Source organism: Mus caroli, unplaced genomic scaffold, assembly GCF_978045245.1.
Source record: "Mus caroli unplaced genomic scaffold, Mus_caroli_1 scaffold_9, whole genome shotgun sequence".
Taxonomy (NCBI): Eukaryota; Metazoa; Chordata; class Mammalia; order Rodentia; family Muridae; genus Mus; species Mus caroli.
The window spans coordinates 94215863-94229918 of record NW_028227264.1 but is presented as its reverse complement, the minus strand read 5'-3'; the positions used below and the strand labels follow the sequence as shown (position 1 = coordinate 94229918).

General features: G+C 39.6%; 1 protein-coding gene across 2 annotated transcripts in view; it reads right to left on the bottom strand.

Annotated features, from left to right (window-relative positions):
• The window catches only part of Cep83 (centrosomal protein 83), a 115758-nt gene that overhangs the window by 50658 nt on the left and 51044 nt on the right, over positions 1 to 14056 (bottom strand). For both annotated transcript variants that reach the window (XR_003837767.2, XM_021175324.3), the window contains exons 6-7: positions 11339 to 11590; positions 9166 to 9297 (exon numbers count right to left, since the gene is read on the bottom strand). Coding sequence is in view for 1 of the 2 variants with exons in the window: in XM_021175324.3 (XP_021030983.1) it covers positions 9166 to 9297; positions 11339 to 11590 (384 nt within the window). In the remaining variant the exon portion in view is untranslated. The remainder of the gene's footprint in view (positions 1 to 9165; positions 9298 to 11338; positions 11591 to 14056) is intronic.

Here is a 14056-nt window from a genome sequence, read left to right as displayed (position 1 = left end):
CTGTTTGCCTTACAAGCATAAGACCTGAGTGTGGATTCCCAGGACCTATGTTCAAAATCGTGTGGCATGCCAGTAATTGCAGAGCTGAGGAGGCAGAGACAGACCAACCGCTGGGGCTAGCCAAATCAGCTGGGGTTTGGAAGCTCACCTCAGAAAATAAGGTGGAAAACAGCTGAGGAAGATACCAGATCATGATCTTTGTCCTCCACTCCAGCATGCACAAAAATGACTAGGTCAAACATCTGTAGAGCCATGGCCATCAGACCCTTGTGCTCAGGATTCCAAACACCTAAGAAACCTAAACTTCAAGAGCTCCATGGCCTCGTCAACCTCTCTACCAGGCTAAGTCACTGTCTTAATAGACTGTCTACCAGCGGCTGGCCTTCATATTGTGGTTTGCATTATGCTTTTGACATCACAGAAGGAAATATTCAGTCACCCAAGACTAAAACAGAATTTTAAATGGTGGTATAAGGTATTTCATAGATGCTCAAAATCTAAACTGAGAAGGGGCTGGTGTCTGCTGCTTTTTCATAGAACTCAGACTCAGTTACCTGCACCCACATGGTGTTTCACAGCTGTCTATAACTCCACATCCAGGGCATCCAATATCCACTTTCTGATCTCCATAGGCACAAGGCACAAATGGGCACACATACATACATGCAGACAAAACACTCATACATGTAAAACTAAAAACTTTAAGACAAAACAAAAAACTGAGAAAACAATATACAGGAGAAACAATACAGTTTTTTTTTTTATATTTTTATTACATATTTTCCTCAATTACATTTCCAATACTATCCCAAAAGTCCCCCATAGCGCCCCCCACTTCCCTACCCACCCATTCCCATTCTTTTGGCCCTGGCATTCCCCTATATTGGGGCATATAAAGTTTGCAAGTCCAATGGGCCTCTCTTTCCATTGATGGCCGACTAGGCCATCTTTCGATACATATGCAGCTAGAGACAAGAGCTCCAGGGTTCTGGTTAGTACATCATGTTGTTCCAACAATAGGGTTGCAGATCCCTTTAGCTCCTTGGGTACTTTCTCTAGCTTCTCCATTGGGAGCCCTGTGATACATCCAATAGCTGACTGTGAACATCCACTCCTGTGTTTGCTAGGCCCCGGCATCGTCTCACAAGAGACAGCTATATTTGGGTCCTTTCAGCAAAATCTTGCTAGTGTATGCAATGGTGTCAGCGTTTAGAAGCTGATTATGGGATGGATCCCTGGATACGGCAGTCTCTAAATGGTCCATCCTTTCATCACAGCTACGAACTTTGTCTCTGTAACTCCTTCCCTGGGTGTTTTGTTCCCAATTCTAAGAAGGTGCACAGTGTCCACACTTTGGTCTTCATTCTTCTTGAGTTTCATGCGTTTATCAAATTGTATCTTATATCTTGGGTATCCTAAGTTTTGGGCTAATATCCACTTATCAATGAATACATATTGTGTGAGTTCTTTTGCGATTGTGTTACTTCACTCAAGATGATGCCCTCCAGGTCCATCCATTTGGCTAGGAATTTCATAAATTCATTCTTTTTAATAGCTGAGTAGTACTCCATTGTGTAAATGTACCATAATTTCTGTATCCATTCCTCTGTTGAGGGACATCTGGGTTCTTTCCAGCTTCTGGCTATTATAAATAGGGCTGCTATGAACATAGTGGAGCATGTGTCCTTTTTACCGGTTGGGACATCTTCTGGATATATGCCCAGGAGAGGTATTGCTGGATCCTCCGGTAGTACTATGTCCAATTTTCTGAGGAACCGCCAGACTGATTTCCAGAGTGGTTGTACAAGCTTGCAATCCCACCAACAATGGAGGAGTGTTCCTCTTTCTCCACATCCTCGCCAGCATCTGCTGTCACCTGAATTTTTGATCTTAGCCATTCTGACTGGTGTGAGGTGGAATCTCAGGGTTGTTTTGATTTGCATTTCCCTGATGATTAAGGATGTTGAACATTTTTTCAGGTGCTTCTCTGCCATTCGGTATTCCTCAGGTGAGAATTCTTTGTTCAGTTCTGAGCCCCATTTTTTAATGGGGTTATTTGACTTTCTGGAGTCCACCTTCTTGAGTTCTTTATATATATTGGATATTAGTCCCTTATCTGATTTAGGATAGGTGAAGATCCTTTCCCAATCTGTTGGTGGTTTTTTTGTCTTATTGATGGTGTCTTTAGCCTTGCAGAAGCTTTGTAGTTTCATGAGGTCCCACTTGTCAATTCTCGATCTTACAGCACAAGCCATTACTGTTCTATTCAGGAATTTTTCCCCTGTGCCCATATCTTCAAGGCTTTTCCCCACTTTCTCCTCTATAAGTTTCAGTGTCTCTGGTTTTATGTGAAGTTCCTTGATCCACTTAGACTTGACCTTAGTACAAGGAGATAGGAATGGATCGATTCGCATTCTTCTACATGTTAACAACCAGTTGTGCCAGCACCATTTGTTGAAAATGCTGTCTTTCTTCCACTGGATGTTTTTAGCTCCCTTGTCGAAGATCAAGTGACCATAGGTGTGTGGGTTCATTTCTGGGTCTTCAATTCTATTCCATTGGTCTATTTGTCCAATACAGTTTTTAAAATGTGTTACACCAGAAGCTCTGGCTACAAACTCCAAAGAGATGATACTTAAACTCTGGCTTTCTCTCAATTATGAGATGGTGTAACTTCCTTAAATAGCTGAATCACAACAGTTCTGAGGGATGGTTTCTGTAACTTAGATTTCTGAAGAATGAAAACCTCATGAGGTAAACTTAATGTTCTTCACAAAATAGAAATATCATTAAGGCCATCATTTTTAGGCCAACTATAATATTACCTTTCATCTGAGCCACTGATACTGGCATAGCTTTGTTCTAAAGCCTAACATTTCCACATTTAAATAACTTAGTTAAACATACCCCAGGTGTTCCTTTGCATTGCAAACAACCATTTGCTAGGATTGCAAAATGTTGATGAAAATTTCAAGTTGCAAAGAAAACTGTGACATACATGTTAGAAATATTTTAAAAAACTATCCTTCCTGCAATCCTTTTACATATAAAATTTCAGATGAAATTTGTTTTGTCTAAAGTTGAAGGATGTATTGAATACTCCCATTTATATGCAAACTACTTCAAGTGTGCCTTAAAAAACACAGGCAATTCTCAGCAGAGTACTAATAAACAAGCATTGAGAAATAATACCAAACTGCTGTTTTCTTCAGTAGAATAAGAAACTGAATTTATTCTCTAGCTTGAACAAAAGAAGAACAATAATGAAGTGTGTATGTACAGAACACAGAAGAGAAGTGAGGGTCAATACACAAGAGGGCCAGAGGACTAGGAAAAATTGTGTTGCAAAATTCCCCTCAATCCCCGCTCCCACCCCAAGACTTAGAAGCCACCACTGAAGCCTGGCACATTCAATGTCCTGCTGCTACATTTACAGTTCCAGTTATTTCAGGAACCCAGTCAGACTACTCATATTTAAACAATGTACTGTAAATATTGAATACTCAAATATGGTTGAACAAAACTGAAAACGATCTATAAAGGTCTTGAAGAAACTTGAGAATTCCCTATATCCTGAATTCACTACTTTGTGTTTTATGTTTTGATTAGAGGTGGGGACACTGTTGAAATTTTGCTAAATTCTTATCATGTAGACATTTAATTTCTATCTGCTCACACAAATGAGGAAGAAGTCCACTAGTTGATTTCTAGTGGGATTTATACTATAGAAAGTTGGAAGAAATGTTAGTGATCAACAGAAAAAGGCTTTGTTGCACTTAGGAAATTGGATCCCTATGAAATCAACAGAATATTAGAGATATGAAATAGCTTGCCTATGATTACACAGTTACTGACCAGTCAAAACATTATACACACACATATACTAGAAATAAAATGAATGAGTTAGAATTCAAAATATGTTCAAAGCCCATAGTCTCTCTTTTGTGTTTCATTACCTCATCCAGAATGGCATAATTTCTTTTTTTTTTTAATTCATTTTTTTAAATTAGGTATTTTCTTCATTTACATTTCAAGTTATCCCAAAAGTCCCCCAGACCCCCCACCCACTCCCCCTTCTTGGCCCTGGTGTTCCCCCGTACTGAGGCATATAAAGTTTGCAAGATCAAGGGGCCTCTCTTCCCAATGATGGCCGACTAGGCCATCTTCTGATACATATGCAGCTAGAGACACGAGCTCTTGGGGGGGGGGGTACTGGTTAGTTCATATTGTTGTTTCACTTATAGGGTTGCAGACCCCTTTAGCTCCTTGGGTACTTTCTCTAGCTCCTCCATTGGGGGCCCTGTGTCCCATCCAATAGCTGAGTGTGAGCATCCACTTCTGTGTTTGCCAGGCCCCGGCCTAGCCTCACAAGAGACAGCTATATCAGGGTCCTTTCAGCAAAATCTTGCTAGTGTATGCAATGGTGTCAGCGTTTGGAGGCTGATTATGGGATGGATCCCCAGGTATGGCAGTCTCTAGATGGTCCATCCTTTCGTCTCAACTCCAAACTTTGTCTCTGTAACTCTTTCCATGGGTGTTTTGTTCCCAGTTCTAAGAAGGGGCAAAGTATCCACACTTTGGTCTTCATTCTTCTTGAGTTTCATATGTTTTGCAAATTGTATCTTGTATCTTGGGTATTCTAAGTTTCTGGGCTAATATCCACTTTTCAGTGAGTACATATCATGTGAGTTCTTTTGTGATTGTGTTACCTCACTCAGGATGATGCCCTCCAGGTCCATCCATTTGCCTAGGAATTTCATAAATTCATTGTTTTTAATAGCTGATTAGTACTCCATTGTGTAAATGTACCACATTTTCTGTATCCATTCCTCTGTTGAGGTACATCTGGGTTCTTTCCAGCTTCTGGCTATTAATAAATAAGGCTGCTGTGAACATAGTGGAGCATGTGTCCTTTTTACTGATTGGAACATCTTCTGGATATATGCCCAGGAGAGGTATTGTGGGATCCTCCAGTAGTACAATGTCCAATTTTCTGAGGAACCACCAGACTGGTTTCCAGAGTGGTTGTACAAGCTTGCAATCCCACCAACAATCAGAATGGCATAATTTCTAAACTACCTAAATTTAAACCTATAAAACTAATAGTATCTAAAATTAAATACCTTAATAACTATGGTTAGGTAGAGTGCTTGCACAGCACACACAAAAGCTTAACTTCTACTCCTAATAACACAAAAAGGGAGGTGAGGAGAAGAGAAGAAATATCTATGCGTGTATGCGTGCGCGCGAGTGTGTGTGTGTCTGTGTGTGTATTTAACCTTTGAAAATTTTATTTGAAGCTGGATGTGGTGGTGCACACCTTTTATCCCAGCACTGAGGGGGGCAGAGGCTGGTGGATCTCTGTGAGTTTGAGGCCAGCCTGGTCTACATTGTATTTATTCTCTAGCTTGAACAAAGGAAGAACAATAATGAAGTGTGTATGTACAGAACACAGAAGAGAGGTGAGGGTCAGTACACAAGAGGACTAGGACTGTCAAAACTACATATTACAGATCCTACCTCAAAAAACCAAAACTAACAAATATTTTATTTGCTTAATTTTACTTACTCTTAGTACCACTCATGTCTGATGAATTAAATGAACCATCAGCTACAAAACAACTTGTATGTTATACATAAACTGAAAGAAAAATAATATGCATATTCTACAATGTGAAGGAATATGAATTTTTAAATTACATTTATTAACTGGGGAAGGGGCACACAAATGCAAGGTGTATGGATAGAGATCAGAGGACAACACTCATAAGGAGGCACCAGTAATTAAATTTACCCACTGGCATCTTGCTGGGTTTTAATGGGAAAAAAGTTAAGTAGACTATCTTCCAAGGGTAACATCCAATAAATCTAAAATTACTGTTTCAATCACAAAATTTCACTTTTATCACAATTCTCTAAAAGAAAGATTCAAAGTTAAACTTATACTAATATAATACTGTCATTTCCAAAGCAGAATGCAGTTTAACTATATGAAAAATGGTAACAAGAATATGCTAAGTCTACATGATTAGTACATTAGTTTTCTGTAGAAAAAATTACATAGTCACCAAGTTGCAGGATGACAAGAAAGAGAGTAAGATGAATGGATCGTTAGATGGCCACAGTGAAAGCAAACAGGGTCTGGAACACCTCCAGAGAAACCTACTAACAGGAGGCTGGGAAGGATCCTACAGGAATTACCCTGCAAGGCTAAAGAAGAAAAACTCATCCCTGTGGCCATGGGTCACTAAACAAAATCCCCGGGGCCATAGGTGGATAAGTCCTCATTAGTTACTGGTCAGGAAGTCTTTCTGCCTCCTCTTCCTCAGTGTTCCTATACTACTCCTCCCGGTCATCTCCCGAAATTAGACAAGTCCCTCTTGCAAAGGACTCCACACATCACCCATGTGTGGTGTGGGGAAACCAAGCTGGAACTGAGTGAAGCGTCCCTCCACGTCACCTACTTCTCATGGTCCCTGAGGTGCCATGCAGGCTGCAGGGGAGGGACACACATTCAGTGTCCTCCTGTACCTGAATCCTACTTCTACAAAGCCAGCCTGTCAGGGAAGACGTGCCCAGTGTGCAACAGTGACACTACTGTTATGGGAGTTACTACCTCCTGATTAGGTTGAGAACCAGTCCACAGGAGGGATTGCATGGAACTGTAAACCTGATCAAAAACTCATGGTGGAGGAGATAATTCCCAGGGAAGAACTAATTACAGTTGTTTAGCAAAAATGATTTGACATCAAGCTGCCTTCTAAATACATGCTTGTACCCATAGACAAATGTTCCCTTTCCAGGTAAGGGTAGTGAATACAATGAATGACGCATGGCTACAGTGAGAATAAGTAACAGACTAGAGATCTACCTGTAAAAAGATATTTATCATCCCCTCTAAAATCAAGGAACACTGAGGAGGAGGGGGTAAAAAGAATGACAAAGCTTAAGATAGGAAGAAGAGCAGCACAAAGGCATCTTCTAAGCACAGACACTGCAATCACAAACACATGGCAGCTGTGCGTACCTGAACCGAGTCTTCCTGAGGATGGACCGACAGGTATAGATGGAGGAGTTCAGGGCCTATCACTGAACTACTTATTAGCACTGACAGACAAAAGAAGAGGGGAAATCATTGCCTTCCATTATATACCCACTGATGATCCTGCCAGGCTCCAATGGACAGTTCCAACCCATGTGTCCCACAGATGGTCCTGGTTAAACTAAATGGGTCACAAAATAAAACCCAAAGCCAAGATTCCAAGAAAGGGACTGGTAGAGACAGTGGTTGGGATAGAGATGAGAGGGAGATAAATAAATGTGGGCAGAGGGAGAGAATACTCACATGAATAAAACTGTCAAACAACAAAATCAATCCATTTAAAAGGGATAAAAAGACAATAAGACTATAGTGTAACTTCATAGTAAGAAATGTCTTTCCAGTGGAACCATGACACTTAAGCTGTGGTGACTTTGTCCCTTCTCAGTCTATACACGGCCCATAAGCCATCTATCTACACCGCCCATAAGCCATTGCAAGAAGTTCTTGGCCAACAAATGTATAATGACTAGACAATGCCTTTAGTTAAAGCACATACATTTTTTACTAGGCTACAGTGAATAGTGTTATTTTTTAACCTGTGAGTCATCCTGGATTTTTTTATGGTGATCTTATTTTCAAGATCTTACGAAGGTCCAAAGCTGAAAACAGCAGTATGTTAGGGAGTATTTATTAGAATTTAGGACAAGCACTTTATGTATAATACCTCATTTAATTTTTCCACAATTCGAAATGTATGTTTATGGAGGTAGATACTAAAGTTTAAATAGAAATACCAGAGTCACAAAGCTAAACAAAACAAAACAAAAAAACCTTACATTCAGTCTGCCTAACTTCAAAGCGATCTTCCATAAGACACTTTTCTCATGGCTATCTTATTTCCGATTTTGAGATACTTTATATATACATTGTATTTGGTGAGGGAAAATTTGAATTTGAGAAAAAACTTTGACATAAAGATTACTTAAGGGCTGGTGAGATGGCTCAGTGGTTAAGAGCACTGACTGCTCTTCTGAAGGTCCTGAGTTCAAATCTCAGCAACCACATGGTGGCTCACAACCATCTGTAATGAGATCTGACGCCCTCTTCTGGTGCGTCTGAAAACAGCTACACTGTACTTACATATAATAATACTTAACATTCAAGTTACACTTTTAAGGATAATTTACAAGCAAATCATGTTAAAATTACTTACTGGAGAAATATTAGCAAGTATCTACTATGTGAGTGTGCTTTCCCAGGAGCCAAAAGTACTGTAGTAAAAAGCAATGTTTGCTATCATGGAGCTGACATTCAGTTAAAGGACAAAGTGGTAAGGAGAGATTTTAAAAAGAATAAAAACAAACAGAGACTAGGGAAATGTCTCAGTGGTCAAGAACACTTGATGCTCTTGCAAAAATTCAGAACCTATATAGCAGTGAACAGCTATCTGTAATTCTAGTCCAGGGGATCTGATGCCCTCTTCTGGCTTTCTTGAGAACACATGTAAACATGTAAAGCAATACATAGACACAGGCACACATATATAATAAAAATAAATAAATTATTTTAAAAATAAAAATATATCTGATAGCATTAACTACAAAGTGAGTTCCAGGACAGCCAGGACTATACAGAGAAACCCTGTCTCAAAAAAAAAAAAAAAAAATTATAAAGAAAGACAGAGCAGGTTAATAAAACAAAGATTAAGGTGGAAGAGAAAAATTACTATTTTATTATTCTGAAGTCAGGGAAAGCAGGCCTCCTTTAGGTTCCCACTAGAGAACGGAAGGAAGCAGGATGTGTAACTATGTGGGGGAAGCTCATGGCAGGCACACAAGCACAGAGACACCAGGGAGAGTGAGCTCTTTCTAAGAGAGTCAGTGAGGGAGGGATGAGGGAGGTGATAGGAAAGAAACCAGATGCTGATGGTTGAGGAAGACCTGAAGGTCATAAGGGCTCTGTATGGGTAGAGGACACAGAAAACAACCAGAAACCATCATTTAAAAGATAAAATGATAGGTTAAAAAGGATTTCAACACAGACACTTATTCAAACACCAAATTTCTTTATCACTGTGGGGTCAGTTGCAAGCTCTCCTTAGGAAGCAAAGGACAGCAACTCACTTCACTGGCCAGTGTGCTGATTTCTCGGTCAGCTCTATGCAGTTTGCTGATTAAGCAGGTATTCTGTTCATTGCTTGATTGTAGCTCTTTTTCTAAGCGCTCAGCTTGTAGTTTAGCTGACTGCTTTTCAGCCTTCAAGACAAAAGATTTTAAAATACAGCCATAACCTTTCATATTATATTAAAAAATAAGCATTATTTTATTATTTATGTTATTATTATTAACATGCCTGTGCAATCAAACACAAAAATTAATTATCCAAAACTTAAACAACACTAACATGTCCTAAAGTAAGTTTTCTCAAACAGAACTGAGAATTCAAATTCATTTCTTTCAGGAGAGAAAATACTCACATGTACTTAATATGGCAATGCTGACATAATTCTAACATTTTTTTAGACTGTCAAGTTCACAACAGTTACAAAATAGCATTTTAGAAAGCAGGCAAACAGAGGCTTACAAGGCCCAGAAAGTGGGAAAAGGTGCTTGCTGCCAAGCCTGGCGATCTTACTTAGATACCCAGGCCTACGTGGTAGAAGGTGAACGCCATTCTCTGACTGCCGTGGTACATAGGCCTCACACAGGTCTATGTGCACACACAATAAATGAATATAAAACAATTGAAAATCCACAATCGATGGAGATTTTTTTTTTCAACCAAAAGAAGAGACAGACAAATTCTCCACTGCCCTGGAGCCTTCGGAAGCATAGGCAAAGAGGCTTCTGACCTTAGCACAAATTAAATCTCTTAAACTGCCAGAAATTTCCTCAAACTGATACTCAAAGTGCTCTTACCAGAGAGGAAAAAATAAAAGCTTTGAAACATTCCTATTCCTGATAAATAAAATGAGTGTTTCTGCACTTACAGGAGAAACTTCAGGTTTATGTTTTCTATGCATGTTTACTGTATTAAAAAAGGACTTTGTTCAGCAACTAAGCCAGAGAACAATTATTTTGTTCAAATATAAAATGGTATCCTTTGCGTACAACAACAGCTGTGAAACAGTAGAGAAAAATACTATTTGTTATTGTGTATGTTTTTCATTTCATCTGACATATGATAAAAATGAAATACGGGCTCTTCTGAAAAATGTCCCAAATGAGCCATCTGTCTTTTGTCATCACTCATCTTACCCGGAAAATAATTGCTCTAGACAACCTTGGTCAAACTTCACACTGGGACCAGACACTATATTCACCTGCAACTTTCCCCTTACTCTGCCACTGTGCCAGCCAATATATTAAGAACTGCAAAATGGCAACCTACATTATCTTACTGTAAACTGGCTTAAGTCTAATGTTCAGGGACTCTTAACAAATTTAATTGTGGAAATCAACAAGGACTGACACAGACTTCATCCTCCCCACTCCCTCCCCCAAGTGACTCCCATTTTTCCAAACTCACTAACATATTCTATAGCCCATCATTATTGACTATTTTGAGACTGATTATTAACTACAAACCATGTGCATATAATTTCCTTCCAGCTCACCCACTTCATAACTATCTCAAGGAGGAAAACATAACTGACCAAAATAAATAAGCACATAAAGTAACATCTCTGCTCCATCTCAGGCCCCAGGATCTAAGTGGCATCGCCTGTCTGAATACAGAGAGAGACGGAGTCTTCCTCAGTGATTCCTCCACCAGCCCCAGGGCAGCTCTGCCAACACTGCTCTTTCTGTAATGAGCTCAGGGAAAGAACTCAGTCAAGATCTGGATGCATTAGTAGCCAGCTACCTTTTATCACTTTGGCTAGAGAGCTGTTTCAAGTTATATACAATATGTCTGCTCAAATAGAATTTATAACTTTAACATTTTAAATACTAGAATAAGGAATTTATAATTTCAAAATGATTATTCTTTCTGTTTTGAGGTGACTTTACTCTTGAAAACTTGGGGGATAATTTGTATATTATATTCTGTGACATTTTAAAGTCCTTTCACTCAGATGATGACTCCTGTCCCAAAGAATGAATATCCCTCATAAATGTAGTAGCACAGCCACTGCTGATCAATCAAAACCTTTCCTCTTCCCATGTACACTTGGGAGTCCGCAAATGCGTCAGCACTAGATCGCAAGCATTTATTTATGTTCCAAAAACCAAAGGCTTGTCAAGAGCACTTTTAAAACTTATGCCATACTCCACTGGGACGCAATTAAAACCTTACCTCCAAGGATCTGAGTGTAGCCTGCATCTCAGCCAACTGCCTCACCTGTATTCTTTGGACATTTTCTACCTGAGCACCAGAATTCTCTTTCTCAGCCCTTAATTCTGCTACTTCAGCCTCTAAACTTTTCAATTTCTGAAGCAAATGGGTTTTTTCTCGAACAAGTTGCTCCACTCGCTTGCTGTCTCTCGTGGGGTCAACACTAAGCAGCTGGTTATGGAGCTCCTCTTTGTCCTTCTCCAGTCGTGCAACCTAATAATTGGAAAGGAAGTATACAAGCTCTAAATGACTGAATTTTCAGTCATGAACATGCTTTACAAGTCAGTAAATTAAAATTAAAAATCGTACAACATGAAAGCTCAGGTGTGGAAATTAAGTAAAAAGGAAAAACCTCTAAAACGTCACGTTCCTCATTCTGTCCTCAGCATGACACAAGTCTAAGAGGAAGGACTTTGCCCTATTTTTCCCTCCCTCCCCACAGTGTCTGGCACAGGGCTTAATCAAATGCTGACTAAAATTCAAAATTGTAAATACTACAATAAAATAATTATTTAAAACACATAAACTTCACAAGCCCATGACAAAAATTCACACAAGGCCAATTCAATGGCCACTCCTAAATTTCGCTTTACTTGTTTGTCTTACTCTCCTTAATTCTTTGGCTATGTCTAGGCTAATAAATCATCTCTTTGTGAGGAACTAATTCACACAAAATCTGTATAAATACAAAAACAGTCAATGAACTTTTAAAGTAATGGCCAAGTTTATTAAAGTCCTAACTAATTAAAGCCCAGGTCTTATCATGTTCACTATTCCAAGGCTTAACACATTCACTAAGGAACTCAAAGAGGCAAGAAACAAGTAGGATTTTCCTTTCATAACAGCTCTCATTGCCAGATGATACCAGCTTCCAAATCAGTGGGTTCCAAATCGTTTCCTAACACCTGAAATAATTCTCTCCCAGGTTTGTTCTCAGACTACATTTATTCAGTTTCTTCCTCCTTCCACTAACTACATGAGTCTGTATTAAGTCACATTATAACTTTCAAAGAATTTCCTACATAAACACACTGTATTTACATCATTTTCATCCCTCCCTATATCCTCTCCAACTCCTATCTTCCCCTTTATGCTCTCAAATTCATCACCTCCTTTTCTAATATTGTTTCTGGAAATACTGTTGGTGTAGAGACATACACACATACAACCTTCTGAATCCAGTTACTGTTGCCCATATGTACATATGCAGTGCTGACCACTTTGAATGGGGAACTAACTTGTCAGGGGTCTCTCATCTCTGGAGAAACCTGACTCTCCCTCTCTTAGCAGCCATTGACTGCCTATAGGTTCTTCAGAGGGTAGATAGAGCATTGAGAAAATTTCCCCCGCCTACTCTGGCATTTGAGTGACATAAGTCTTATGCAGGCAAGCACACAGTTGAGACTTCATGGATGCAGTACCCCTGACATGTCTAGAAGCCACTTTCTCACAGCAATTGTCCTGGTTCTGCCTCTACAACCTTTCTGCCCCCTCTTCCATGATGCTCTGTGAGCCTTAGGTATAGAGGTTGTCTGTTAGAGGTCCCAACCAGGGTTGTGCATCCTAGTCACACACTTTCTACATTGTGACCAGATATAAATCTCGGTAGCATCCTCCATCTGCTGCAGAAGAAGCTTCTTTGGTGAAGGATGAGAGAGAGATTTCTCTAAAGATAAATATTTAGAACAGTTGAAAGCTACACTTATTTAGAAAAATATCAGTAGGTCATCCTCTAGGGTCTATGATCTTGCCACGGGTTCTTGGCTGGGTTTACAGCAGTAGGCATGTATTTCCTCCTACTGAGCAGGCCTTAAGTCCAATAAGATGACCACTGGTTTATCTCCAAGATCTAAGTGCCACTATCGCACTGTTGTGGCAGCCTGCCTGGCCAGTGCTTACTGTGGTCCACAGGGTTTACAGCTGGGTACCACTTTTCTCTTTTGACAGTTTGCAGAGCACCTTAAAATCCTATGGGAGTTATAGCTTAGGGAAGAGCCTTCTGGATCAGAACCAGTTTGATTCTTCAAGTCCTGTGACAAAAATATGTGGTGTCTTCAGCAACAGCCTTCAAGTTCTAGAAGGCAATCTAGGGCAATGGAGCTAGCCTATATTGTTTTCGGGTTTCTTGAACACCCCTGATAAGCCATTACTTTTATCTTAGCTTCAGTTTGAATGAAGGACTTAGGCTGGGTGATTTTGTAAGATACTGTTTAGCATTTGCATAAAACACCTCAAGTACATGTTTTGTTTGGACAGTGGTAGGGGCTAAATGCAGAGTCATAAACTTGGTAAAGTAGCACTTTACCACTAAGCTACATCCTCAGCTACGAACAGTTATAATATGCTATTGTTACTGGTAGGGTGGCTCAGCTAGGTAAGGACAAGGTGTATCACAGGTTTAGACAATGGTGCCCTCAAGTGAGATAAAAAGTCTAGTAGTCATACTTTGACAGTGCCCATTTTAAATATATGGCCACACAGCTAATACCTGAGAGGCATTTGTATGACACCAGCAATGGCAGCTGAAGCAATGAGAACTACCAAATGGCAGTCTAGCTTATAATTTATATAACTCCTCAACCACAATTCACTGTCAAAAACCCTTTCTACCCAAACTGTTGACCACTGCTTTCTAAGTACTAATCTCAAAATCACATGCATAATAAATATTAAGTACTT